We start from the raw sequence: 14,544 nt of genomic DNA on the forward strand, positions 1-14,544 counted from the left end.
GGGATCCCAAACGCTCGAGCAGTACTCAAGAATAGGTCGTATTAGTGTTTTATAAGCGGTCTTCTTTACAGATGAGCCACATCTTCCCAAAATTATACCAATCAACCGAAGACGACTATTCGCCTTCCACACAACTGCCATTACATGTTTGCCCCACTTCATATCGCTCTGCAATGTTACGCCCAAATATTTGATCGACGTGGTTGTGTCAAGTGCTACACTACCAATGGAGTATTCAAACATTACGGGATTCTTTTTCCTATTCATCTGCATTAATTTACATTTATCTATATTTAGAGTTAGCTGCCATTATTTACACCTATCACAAATCCGTCCAAGTCATCTTGTATCCTTCCACAGTCACTCAACGACGACACCTTCCCGTACACCACAGCATCATCAGCAAACAGCCGCACATTGCTATCCACCCTATCCAAAAGATCCTTTATGTAGATAGAAAACAACATCGGTCCTACCACACTTCCCTGGGGCACTCCAGATGATACCCTCACCTCCGATGAACACTCACAATCTAGGACAACGTACTGGGTTCTATTACTTAAGAAGTCTTCGAGCCACTCACATATTTGGGAACCAATTCTCATATACTCGTACCTTAGTTAGGAGTCTGCAGTGGGGCACCGAGTCAAACGCTTTCCGGAAGTCAAGGAATATGGCATCCGTCTGATACTCTTCATCCATGGTTCGCGAGATATCATGTGAAAAAAGGGCGAGTTGCGTTTCGCAGGAGCGATGCTTTCTAAAGCCGTGCTGATGCCTGGAGAGCAACTTCTCTGTCTCAAGGAAATTCATTATATTCGAACTGAGAATATGTTCGAGAATCCTGCGACAAACCGATGTTAAGGATATTGGTCTGTAATTTTGAGGATCCGTTCTTCTACCCTACTTATATACAGGAGTCACCTGCGCTTTTTTCCAGTCGCTCGGGACTTTACGTTGTGCAAGAGATTCGCGATAAATGCAAGCTAAGTAAGGAGCCAATGCAGTAGAGTACTCTCTGTAAAACCGAATTGGAATCTCATCAGGACCTGGCGATTTATTTATTTTCAACCCATTCAGCTACTTCACAACCCCAGGGATGTCTATCACTATGTCCTCCATACGGGAATCTGTACTAGACTCAAACGGCGGTGTGTTTGTACGATCCTCCTGCGTGAAAGATTCCTCAAATGCTAAATTTAAGATTTCAGCTTTCGTTTTGCTGTCTTCCGTTGCCAGGCCAGGCTGATTAGTGAGCGACTGGATGGAAGCGTTCGACCCGGTTACCGATTTTACGTAAGACCAGAATTTCTTTGGGTTTTCAGCAAGATCTTTTGCTAAGGCGTAGCTGGATTCTGTTGATAAACTTTATTTTTCAAGATCCACCACAGGTAGAAGTCAAGAGGTGTAAGGTCTATAGGCGAAGTGGTGACCAGTTGAAATACTTGGGTACTCAACAGCTCCCATTCGCCTATCCATCGTACACGTAGATTTTCATTCAAGTAGGCTCTGAACCCTCTATGGTAGTGAGGAGGAGCACCATCTTCTTGTAGGTAAACTGTTTTATTTCCAAACACCTCTCGGATAGCAAGTGAAATCGATGTTTGCAGCATATGAAATCGATGTTTGCAGCATATATTGCTACACCTCACCAGGTACGCTACCTTCAAAGAAGAATGGACCAATCAAACCGCGTGATGGCAGATCACGCCACATAGATGAAGATGATGTTTGGTTTGTGGGGCGCTCAACTGCGTGGTTATCAGCGCCCGTACAATTACCCAATCTTTGCTCAGTCCAATTTCGCCACTGTCCTGGATGATGATGAAATGATGAGGACAACACAAACACCCAGTCATCTCGAGGCAGGTGAAAATCCCTGACCCCGCCGGGAATCGAACCCGGGACCCCGTGCTCGGGAAGCGAGAACGCTACCGCGAGACCACGAGCGGCGGACCACCACGCCACATAGTAACACCCTGAAAATTAACGTGTTTGTCAACGTGAACATGAGGATTTTTAGGAGGCCAGTACGCGCAGTTGTGACAGTTTACGGTACCGTTCAGATTGAATTGCATCTTGTCAGAGAAGATAATCATCGTTGCAAACCGTTCATTTTCGCGAAGCATGCTTTCAAAGCACTCGCAGTACTCCATCCTTCGATTTGGGCTGACCTCGTTCTTAGCGTGCGGCGATCTTGGAATGTGCACTTTCCACTTTAAAGCCCTCAGAATTCGCCGTACTCTTGATCGTCGTACCCCGCCCTCACGTCCAACCTGCTTCACAGATTTTTTAGGTGACCTAGCAAAATGCTGCAACGCAACAGCTCTGGAAGCTGGACTTGTTAATGTTTTTGGTCACCCAGCTATTTCCTTAGGCACATCCTGAACAGTGCCGTCGCCTTCAAATTTATCCCGAATACGATACATTGTTGTACATGTTGGTGACTGACTTAAGTTGGACCTAAGTCATGTTCTATTGTACCGTGATGATAAAATCCTTTACACCAAACAGAAATTATTTGTTGCCTGAAGATCCCTTGCTACCACTTTTTTGATATTTCAAGATTATTTCCACGATCAATTCTGTTTGAGTCTCTAATGGAAAAGCTTTCTCGGCAGTGTTTGGACGATTTTTCTTTTGTTCTTAATTTCCTCCACTGTTGATAGCATTTTACATGGCAGACTTCGTTTAGTGCTTGCTCCTGTTGTGAAAGTATTGATTAAAACTCTCATTTAAGTTACCATAGTTTGCCTTCTTTTCCCTCGAAAACACTTTGTCGGGCTGTAAAGCACGCAGATGCCGACAGCTTTCTCTCTCTGTTCAACTTGAAAGAAAACATATCAGTGAAAGCTTGTGTTCGTGTATTATCGGTTGCGAGTTCAAGCACCAGTAGATGCTCGCTTTCATTTCCATGTAACATGCGTAAGCAAGGTGGAGTTAGTAAGTTTAGACAGTCTGTGTAATTCTGCGGTCTCTGTAGTGATCTAAAGGGAACACATAAATATACAGTTAGGTTTCCCACAATATGTTATTACACGTGTCCTTTTTCCTTATAGGAGCCGCATATTCTGTACATGCTGTCAACATAAAAATGTTATTCACTTTAGTCGCATAAACACTTAAATTTCAAAATAAAGAAAATCCAACGGGGATTTTTCGAAGGATTTAGAAGGGACGTGCTATTAATCAAGATTAGCTAACCTTTACGCATGTGCAACTATCGTTGTGTTCAATACCGTCTCTTGCGTATTTCCATACTAGGGGTGTATCAAGGAAAACCTAAAAAGGTTTTAACAATAGCTGTAGCAGGAGTACAGGTAAGGAGCCTGTCACAGATGAATTCCCTCAAAAATTAAGCATCGTATTTACAGCTGGGAACTGGTCCACTGCAGAGGTACCATACATCTGCACCAGCGGTAACACTCTTGCTAAGGTAAGGAATAGCTAGCGAGGACTTACCTGGTTCTCAGCGAGCTGGAGGTGTTGGTCGGTGCCGTTAATATTCAGTGTGACCTGAGATCCGTTCCGCAGCGGGCCCAGCCACGTAATGTCGGCCAGCGTTGGCACGACCTCTGCAAAAGACGACAAAGCGAATGCCAGTGGTTATCTCTCTAGGTGAACATAGAATATGTGATACTTCATGCCTATTTCCGTATTATTATACTTATTATGCACTATGTTATTTCAGTGTTGGTGACAGACCAAAATATTTTCTTTCCTTTACTGTTGACTCGACACCTCCTCCGCCACAGAAGTAAGGGTTGGGCTTTCACCGGCATAACCGCCAACCTCTCAAGCGAAATGCATTGAAAACGCGGTGTATTTCAAAAAGCTTGATTCAGTTTCGCAAGACAATATCTTCTACACTACTGACCATTAAAATTGCTATACCAAGAAGAAATGCAGATGATAAACGGGTATTCATTGGAAAAATATATTATACTAGAACTGACATGTGATTACATTTTCACATAATTTGGGTGCGTAGATCCTGAGAAATCAGTACCCGGAACAACCACCTCTGGCCGTAATAACGGCCTTGATACGCCTGGGCATTGAGTCAAACAGATCTTGGATGGCGAGTACAGCTTCAACACGATACCACAGTTCATGAAGAGAAGTGACTGGAGTATTGTGACGAGCCAGTTGCTCGGCCACCATTGACCAGACATTTTCAATTGGTGAGAGATCTGGGGAATGTGCTGGCCAGGGCAGCAGTCGAACATTTTCTGTATCCAGAAAGGCCTGTACAGGACATGCAACGTGCAGTCGTGCATTATCCTGCTGAAATGTAGGGTATCGCAGGGATCGAATGAAGGGTAGAGCCACGGGTCGTAACACATCTGAAATGTAACGTCCACTGTTTAAAGTGCCGTCAATACGAACGAGACGTGACAGAGACGTGTAACCAATGGCACCCCATACCATCACGCTGGGTGATACGCCAGTATGGCGATGACGAATACACGCTTCAAATGTGCGTTCACCACTATATCGCCAAACACGGATGCGACCATCATGATGCTGTAAACAGAACCTGGATTCATCCGAAAAAATGACGTTTTGCCATTTGTGCATCCAGGTTCGTCGTTGAGTACACCATCGCAGGCGCTCCTGTGTGTGATGCAGCGTCAAGGGTAACTGCAGCCATGGTCTCCGAGCTGATAGTGCATGCTGCTGCAAACGTCGTCGAACTGTTCGTGCAGATGGTTGTTGTCTTGCAAACGTCCCCATCTGTTGACTCAGGGATCGAGACGTGGCTGCACGATCCGTTACAGTCACGCGTATAAGATGCCTGCCATCTCGACTGGTAGTGATACGAGGTCGTTGGGATCCAGCACGGCGTTCCGTATTACCCTCCTGAACCCACCGATTCCATATTCTGCTTACAGTCATTGGATCTCGACCAACGCGAGCAACTATGTCGCGATACCGTAAACCGCAATTGCGATAGGCTACAATCCGACCTTTATCAAAGTCGGAAACGTGATGGTACCCATTTCTCCTCCTTACACGAGGCATCACAACAACGTTTTCCCAGGCAACGCCGTCAACTGCTGTTTGTGTATGAGAAACCGGCTGGAAACTTTCCTCATGTCAGCACGTTGTAGTTGTCGCCACCGGCGCCAACCTTGTTTGAATTCTCTGAAAAGCTAGTCATTTGCATATCACAGCATCTTCTTCCTGTTGGTTAAATTTCGCGTCGGTAGTACGTCATCTTTGTGGTGTAGCAATTTTAATGGCCAGTGGTGTAAATAAATGAAGATAGAAACTTGAGATAAATTTAAACTGGCACATAGAAACTAAAAGAGCACTTAAGTGCCGACTGATGTGGCCACCAGTGGAGGTATCCCCGACGCAACTGCTAGAACGTGCCGAAAATTTCAGTTTTCGACCGGCAGTTGCTTGGGAGGGCATTTCTTAACAATAACCATTATTCAGTGTATCTCGATGGTTGATTGCAAGTATTTCTACTGGTCACCACGTCGGCGACGTCCGTGTCTCTAATCCACCCCAGATGGACAACTGGGGAAGGGAAACCTACAATTTAACGTGGATCCCGAGCTACGTGTCACTGCTGACGACTTCTCAAGTCGTTAAACGGTGAAGGTTAGGTTAAAGACAGACTGAAAATTTCCGTGGTTGATAGGAATTTGATCCGCTGACCTCTCGGTTTCCAGTCATGCGCCTTATCGCTAAACCACAAGACCTGATACTTCTTAACAAAGTCGTGTGACGAGGGCCTCCCGTCGGGTAGACCGCTCGCTGGGTGCGAGTCTTTCAATTTGACGCCACTTAGGCGACGTGCGCGTTGATGGGGATGAAATGATGATGAGTAGGACAACACAACACACCGTCCCTGAGCGGAGAAAATCTCCGACCCAGCCGGGAATCGAACCCGGGCCCTGAGGATAGACATTCTGTCGCTCTGACCACTCAGCTACCGGGGGCGGACATTCTTAACAATAAACTGCCTAAATGCAGAACTGCATTGCACCATTGGCCTTGTAAGTCACCTGATCTCACGCTAAGAGATTTTTTTTTTCGTGCCGGTTCGTCGAACACTCTGCTGACGTGTTTCCGTTTTCAACAACTTTTGGAGACCTGTGACACACTTGAGACACAGCACCAGTTAATGAAAACTATGGTAGTTTTACTTTCGTCTACGAGGAATGATGTATCACTTGCAGCCACGTAGTACAGTGTATATACACTGGTCATAGTAACCGACAGGGAACTCCTTGTCTGACTCAAATCCTATAATAATAACTGATGTTAAATACAGGTCCAAGTCAATTAGTTTCCGAGAAAACATTGCGATGGTAACTGGATGCTAAGGGCATCGGAAGAAGATTGCTTCGCAAAAGACCTTTGTTCACAGCGATACACAAGGCTGCACCAAACACAAAATACGGCCAGAAGTTGATTTTAGACGCCGAGTGTGTTCCGACGAGTAGTGATCTTGCATTGTGGTGTGCACCAAAGGCTCTCTGTGGCCTTTGACCACCAGATGTGGAGGGTGTAGTTCGGCCCGGAGGTGGTTCTGTGAAGTTTCGGAGGTGTTTCTAGTACCACGACTTGGGCCCACTTCTTCAAGTTGCCGTGAAAACGAACCGGAATGTTTATTTCAGTGTCACTGGTGACGAGGTGCTACCCTTTCTTCTATATCTTCTTGATGAGTTTTCTGTGGAGACTTCGAAGATGATTACAGCTACAATCACAGGGCTGCACGGGTATTTTCGTGGTGTGACGTACTCCCAGGCACTCTACAGAAACATCTACGCGACAGTGGTAAATATACATTGATATGACAAAAGCAAAGGCATAGCGATATGCACATACACAGATGTTTATTAAAAATGAAACTCCTCCAGCTGTACTTAAGATTTTATATTTATAGTACAGCTGGAGGAGTTTCATTTTTAATAAAAATTGTACCATCTGTGTCCCACCTTCGTCGAATTTAAATATGGATGTACGAAGACATATACAGATGGCGGTAACATCGCGTACACAAGGTGGGCAGCGATTTGGCTGAGCTGTCATTTGTACTTAGGTGACACATGATAAAAGGTTCCCGACGTGATTATGGCCGCGCGACGGGAATGAACAACCTCTGAATGAGGGACGGTACTTGTAGCCAGACTTACGGGAAATTCCATTTCGGAAGTCGTTACGGAATTCAATATTCCGAGGTCCACTGTGTCAAGAGAGTGCCCAGAACACCAAATTTCTAGTATTACATCTCACCTGGGACAACACATTGGCCGGACTCTACTAAACGACCGAGAGCAGCGAGGTTTGCTTAAAGTTATCAGTGATTACAGACACGCAACAATGCATTAAATTTAGCCGAGCGGTCTAAGGCGCTGCAGTCATGGACTGTGCGGCTGGACCCGGCGGAGGTTCGAGTGCTCCCTCGGGCATGGGTACGTGTGTTTGTCCTTAGGATAATTTAGGTTAAGTAGTGTGTAAGCTTAGGGACTGATGATGTTACCTGTTAAGTCCCATAAGATTTCACACACATTTGAACATTTGAACAATGCATTGAATAACCACAGAAATCAATATGGACGACTGGCTACCCAGATCACTCGACGTGAATCCCATCGAACACTACGGACGTCTATAGAGGCAACATGGCTCAATATTTCTGCATGGGACTTCCAACGACGTGTTGAGTCCATGCCACGGCGAGATACTGCTCTACGCCGGACGATAGGAGGTCTGACACTATATTAGGAGGTATTTGATGAGTTTTGCCACCTCAGTGTAAATACTACTGGGTTACATGCTGTGTATTACTTTATTTAGTACATACGATCGATGTTATTGGTATTAATATTTTCACAACAGTTTCTATAATAAATATGAGTACCATTCTTATGTGCCTATGTTAGTAGGCGTGAGGTATCAGTGAACAAGTCAGAAGTGGCCTTAGAGGCGCTCGTCTACATTCCTGGTTTCCCGTCAGCTGCTATTTGTCACATGTGGATTTTTGTCTTCTGGTATCTTAAGTTCAGTTGACAGTAACATTTACTACATTATAAAGTTTAAAATCAGTATGGGAGATGTTTGTAAGCAAACTTACAGCTAGTTTTGTTCTGCACCGTACATGTCAACAAACAAATTGTCGTGTAGTCAGTTCTTAGTTAAATCCTGCTTCACGTGTTACATGCTGAGAAATGCTTCTCCTGATGTAGAAATAAATATCTTCATAAATGTTTTCGAAAACATTGGAGACAATGTAAAATATTTTCGCTGACAGTGAACATATAGTACGATTACTTAAAATATGGAACACGATTAGTTTATGCACACTCTTGAAAGTAACAGGCATGTTATTTACTTTTTTTGTTTGGTTTTTAGAATTAGAGGGATAATATTGACATTCGTGAGTATATTTTTTGTCTATAAGAATTATGTCAAGGAGATGGAGTAGTTAGGTGGCAGATAAAGTTCTGTTTGATGCTGGGAGAGGACGACTGGATCAGTGTTTAACGTCCTGTCGACAGCGAGGTCATTAAAGACGGAGCACAAACTCGGATTAGGGAAGGATGGGGAAGGAAATCGGCAGTGTCCTTTCAAAGAGGCCATTCTGCCATTAGCCTGGAACGATTTAGGGAAGTAACGGAAAACCTAAATCATGATGAACCATAGTCCTCCCGAATATGAGTCGTCTGATGCTGGGGTTACAGAAGAGCAAGGAGAAGAATCAAAATTTAGAGGAGAAACTGAAACAGACGGTTTAGCTACTCAAATTTCCACAATTTCAAACACTACTACAGTACCTGACGAGAATATGAATAACAAAGTGCCAAGTGGACCAGTGGGTGCAACGTTTGTTACACACAGAGCAGGTTGGGTAGACTATATGCCTGTGCTTGAAAAAGCTTTTAAAGCAAGTCAAACACACTCTGATACTGATGTGGCTGAAAATGTGTGTTTGTATGCTTGGTCTAAAGACGAACCCCAATGTTTTGGGAACTGTCTTCCTTCTGTGGACAGATGTGTACTAACAGAAGTTGAAACTGATAATTTTCTACAGATTCCTTTCGAAATTAACAGTTAATTTACTATGTATAATTATGAGCTTCTGATTCTTTTGTATGAATATTCACTAGCCCATAACTCATGATGGGCGTATAAGTAGATAATAAATTGAGAAGTTGTATTTAGTACTACTCCCTAGAACACATTCTGATATATACCCTTTGATTGTTTTGTTGGATGAAACATTTCGTCACTTTAAGGATTAATCCTATAGAAAATATTTGGGGTTATTTAAAGGCGCGGAGGCACGAGCAAGTCTTTTCTGAAACCCTTACCTGTTTGGGCCACTACGGGATCACCGGAATTAGAACTGCGCGCTGAAACAAATGGAACTGGCATTAGAATCAGATCGACATTAATTTAGTTATAAGGTGCTATCAAAAAGTTTCCGTTTGAGGGCGTTGCAGCAGCTTATATGGAACCCAGTGCGAATTCGATGCGAGTATGTAAGCACCGACGTGCAGAGAAGTACTTAGTGTGGCCTTCGAACGGGAACTTTTTGATAGTTTCTTCAAATACAATCATGCACTGAAATAAAACTGTTGCTTTACTCTATTATAGCTTACATCTTTGTCACTTTCCAGAATGCAGACTGTTTAATAATTATATTATATTATATATATTATATAATATTATAATGCAGACTGTTTAATTATTTTCTCCTTGGCTAGCTTTCGTAGTGATTCTGTTTTTAATACTGAGTGCATAGAAAGATACCAGAATATAAAGTTGAGAGTAGAATAGGTGGAGTAGAGGAAGTCTAATCGAGCAACATTTTGCCAGGTAACCGTAAATCGAAAATACACCCTTGGGGAGCTAAGCCTATAAAGCGGCAACCAATCTTCAAAGAAAGGGCGAACATATGCACATTTAACACAACCTAATTCGCCCCAACTGATCCGAGTTATCTTAAAGAACACTGTGGCTGGTTAAATTAACTCAAGATAATTGTTGCAATAAACTATCAAAGCTATGCAAACACAAGATTTCTTCCCTCGTGTGGTTTCCTTACACAGGATGTTTTGCGATTTTTAATGTAGGAAGCTCAGTCACAACAAATGTATCGTAACTCCATTAAATTGTTAAGATAAAAAGCTGTACTTCCGGAACAGCACAGCAGCAAGGTTTGTTTTGTATGGTGCTTTTAATCATTGACTCAAAAGACCATGTGCTTTAAATTTTACTAATTTATGGAGAACATGAACCAACTTTTGTTCCATGAAATAGACCAATAGCTGTAAACTGGGCGTCAACAAAAAAGAAAGAAAATATGTCGAAGACTTTTTTTTGAAAATACAATGAAATGAATACTCTCAGCTGCATATAAGTCAACGGGGACTTTGAAAATATGTGCCCCGACCAGGACTCGAACGCGGAATCCTGTTGATATGGCAGACGCTCTATCCATCTTCTCTCTCTCTAGCATTTGGTCTGGGCGGACGTCACAAGACATCCGTTCAAGTTGATCGTTGATTTCTTTACTCAGTTTCTTTTTTTCTTTTTTCTTTTTATTACAGAGGGCGAGCAGGCCTCTGACCGAACACGCTGAGCTACCGTGCCGGCTTCCATCTGAGCCACCGAGGACAGCGCGACTGCAGAGCCTTATCTCTGGCACGCCTCCCATGAGATCCACATTCGCAACTTATTGTCCTGCACTATATTCATAATGCCCCTGCACATCATACTCATTACTCGCGGCTTTACTGCCGATTCCCGTAAGAGTTCGGGCACTGTTTGTGCATCCACACAGAAGAAGATGGTCAAATGGCCGGTGAGCCTTAACTATATATACAGGGCTATTACAAATGATTGAAGCGATTTCATAAATTCACCGTAACTCCATTCATTGACATATGGTCAAGGCACACTACAGATACGTAGAAAAACTCATAAAGTTTTGTTCGGCTGAAGCCGCACTTCAGGTTTCTGCCGTCAGAGCGCTCGAGAGCGCAGTGAGACAAAATGGCGACAGGAGCCGAGAAAGCGTATGTCGTGCTTGAAATGCACTCACATCAGTCAGTCATAACAGTGCAACGACACTTCAGGACGAAGTTCAACAAAGATCCACCAACTGCTAACTCCATTCGGCGATGGTATGCGCAGTTTAAAGCTTGTGGATGCCTCTGTAAGGGGAAATCAACGGGTCGGCCTGCAGTGAGCGAAGAAACGGTTGAACGCGTGCGAGCAAGTTTCACGCGTAGCCCGCGGAAAATTGGCTCATGCCAGAACTGGAGACCGACAGCGCCGACTTCATCTTTCAACAGGATGGTGCTCCACCGCACTTCCATCATGATGTTCGGCATTTCTTAAACAGGAGATTGGAAAACCGATGGATCGGTCGTGGTGGAGATCATGATCAGCAATTCATGTCATGGCCTCCACGCTCTCCCGACTTAACCCCATGCGATTTCTTTCTGTGGGGTTATGTGAAAGATTCAGTGTTTAAACGTCCTCTACCAAGAAACGTGCCAGAACTGCGAGCTCGCATCAACGATGCTTTCGAACTCATTGATGGGGACATGCTGCGCCGAGTGTTGGAGGAACTTGATTATCGGCTTGATGTCTGCCGAATCACTGAAGGGGCACATATCGCACATTTGTGTATGCCTAAAAAAACTTTTTGAGTTTTTGTATGTGTGTGCAAAGCATTGTGAAAATATCTCAAATAATAAAGTTATTGTAGAGCTGTGAAATCGCTTCAATCATTTGTAATAACCCTGTATATTTGAATATGGTATCTGTTCTTTCGAACATGCCTGCATTCAACATTACTATTAAGTCGAAATTGTCGAAGATATTCTGAAAAATTATTGCGACGAGCTCTTCTGAGGTGTTGACTTCCATGCTCTCTTAGCTGATTGGTAGCCATTCTGTGGCCGTAGCTAGACAACGTGCGTAGAGGAAACATCTGTAAAATTCGTCGAAACCCTTCTCTTCTTTCGCAGTGCTACCGTTTTTTCTTTCAGTCTCTGTGTGTCAAATGCCCAAGGCCAATGCACAGCAATAGATTCTCCTCCTATAGGCTGGAGGCACAAAACTTCCCAGTTACATGGCTTTCAGTCTGCTGTAAAATGTTTAAATAACACGAATACTGTCCGCTCATGTAAAAACTTCCGAGATAATGTCAGAATGTCACGTAATAATTACTTTCGTGCATTTGTAATTTGGTTGTAGTCCAATGTCGGTGTTTATGGTCCCAGGTGAGGCGTAAAACTTTGTGTCGTGCCACCATCAAGAGTACACGAGTGGGCCTTCGTCTACGGAAGCCCATATCGATAATTTGTCGTTGAATGCTTCGCACGCTGACACTTGTTGATGGCCCATCATTGAAATCGGCAGCAATTTGCGGAAGGGTTGCACTTCTGTCACGCTGAACGATTCTCTTCAGTCGTCGTTGGTCCAGTTCTTGCAGTGTCTTTTTCCGGCCGCAGCGATGTAAGATATTTTATGTTTTACCGGATTCCTGACATTCATACTACACTCGTGGAATGGTCGTAGGGGAAAATCCCCACTTCATCGCTACTTGGAGATGATGTGTCCCGTCGCTCGTGCGCCGACTATAATACCACGTTCAAACCCACTCAAATGTTTATAACCTGCCATTGTATCAGCAGTAACCGATCTAACAACTGCGCCAGACACTTGTTGTCTTATAGGCGTTGCCGACAGCAGCGCCGTATTATTCATGTTTAGACAACTCTGTACTTGAATAGGCATGTCTACACTAGTTTCTTTGGCGCTTCAGTGTATAACTGTCGTAGAGCTATCGTAGTGTATGACAGTCAGCATGCAGAGGCTCTCGAAAGTGAGAGAACGTCTGTTGTCCGACAACACATGTTTGTATTTGGACACTGTTTCAACATTTACTGAAAAAATTGGAGTGTACCCTATGATGTCTTCTTTTAATTTCAAAAACGAACCTAAAACATCGTAACACGAAATTTTACAAATGAGCATTACGTTCGATGAAATATTAGTACAAAACATCGAGATTTTTGTTTCTGTACCCGTACCTGGTACAAGTTAACAACAGTAAGCGATGCAACGATGGTAATAAGCAGATGAAACATTATTCCTTTCAACATGTACAGATGCATTCTTGATCAACACTGACGCGTTTTTTCGCAGAGGCACCTGCATTGTTCGTTCTTGTCAACATAAAAAGATTGAATTTTTGACTTATAAATGGACGTTAAACGTAAACATGTAAAAAGATGACTTAAGATCTTAAAAATGACATCATCTTTGAAAAATTAAATACAGAACGGTACTGTATTGAAAAAAGGAAAAACTAAATTTACATTTCTATAGCCAGAATATTGGGTATTTTAATGTGTAGCTGATAAGAAAAGGAAGATTACATGTCAACAAAGTCTGTGCATAATTGATAAGCTATAATACAATGAAATGAAGTGGCCGATCGACTGAGTGACAAAACTGCTACATGAATATGCTGTCCTACTAAGGAGGAGGAAGACATTAGTATTGTACCTCCCGTCGACATTAGAAACGGTGCATAATGTCGGATTAGGGAAGGATATGGAAGGAAATTGGCCATGTCCTTTCAAAGGAAGGGTCCCGGCATTTGCCTGATGTGATTTAGGGAAAACATGGAAAACCTATGTGAGGGTGGCCGTAAACTGGTTTGAACCACCGTCCTCCCGAATGCGAGTCCAGTGTGCTAACCACTGTGACACCTCGTTCGGTGCATTCCTAGGGAACGTCGCTTACTGCCCACATCTTCATAAACACTAAATGGCTACTGTCAGTTGTCATTTGCATCTATAATGCACGACATGGTATGGCGTTAATTGTCCAGGCGTCGACTAATATGGCATGACTGTAATCAATTAGTGACTAATATTTGGAGTGATAATGATTGCTTGAATGTAATAGGTTGACAGTGACTTTGACATGAGTGGTCTCAATACCTTAGCAGCCACAAAAACTTCCTGTGTTTCCATACTTTGTACCTGTCAAGCGTACCCAGTGCCGTTTTCAGACTGAAGACAGAAAAGATGAAAATTTGTTGCCAGAGCCTTGTGTCGCTCGAGAAGGAGTGGGTTGCTCGCTTCACGTTGCAAATCAGCAACGGTAAAGAAGTGCGGAGTCTGTAAAGTCAGGTTTCCACATGCAACCTGAGGGTCACCACAGCGATTGACATGACGGCTGAAACGGCAGTGGCGCTATTTCCACATGCTCCTGTCCGTCGTCTTGGTACTCTTTGCAGTATGACGTTAGCTGAGATCTTTCGAACGAACATTAGTGTGGTCATTCAGGTTATGTTATTACCGAGCCAAGAATTCAATGAGAAGAAGACAAAGTACAAGTATTGTATATGGATGTTAAATTTACACACAAATTGTATAAAGGCAGCAAACAAAATAATGGACCTAGTACTCTTGACGAATTCCCCCACATGAAGTACTTTCAGATAACGAAAACTAATTTCGAGTACCAGAGAGTGTGTGATTCGAGCTCTATTAC

The 14,544-nt window shown here is 43.3% G+C and overlaps 1 protein-coding gene across 6 annotated transcripts in view; it reads right to left on the bottom strand.

Moving 5' to 3' along the window:
* Positions 1-14,544, bottom strand: part of LOC126170586 (inter-alpha-trypsin inhibitor heavy chain H6-like) — a 213,216-nt gene that overhangs the window by 18,314 nt on the left and 180,358 nt on the right. For all 6 annotated transcript variants that reach the window (XM_049920740.1, XM_049920738.1, XM_049920742.1 and 3 more), the window contains 2 exons: positions 9,333-9,374; positions 3,463-3,575 (listed from right to left, as the gene is read on the bottom strand). In XM_049920740.1, the coding sequence (XP_049776697.1) occupies positions 3,463-3,575; positions 9,333-9,374 (155 nt within the window). The remainder of the gene's footprint in view (positions 1-3,462; positions 3,576-9,332; positions 9,375-14,544) is intronic.

Source organism: Schistocerca cancellata, chromosome 1 (genome assembly GCF_023864275.1).
Source record: "Schistocerca cancellata isolate TAMUIC-IGC-003103 chromosome 1, iqSchCanc2.1, whole genome shotgun sequence".
NCBI lineage: Eukaryota > Metazoa > Arthropoda > Insecta > Orthoptera > Acrididae > Schistocerca > Schistocerca cancellata.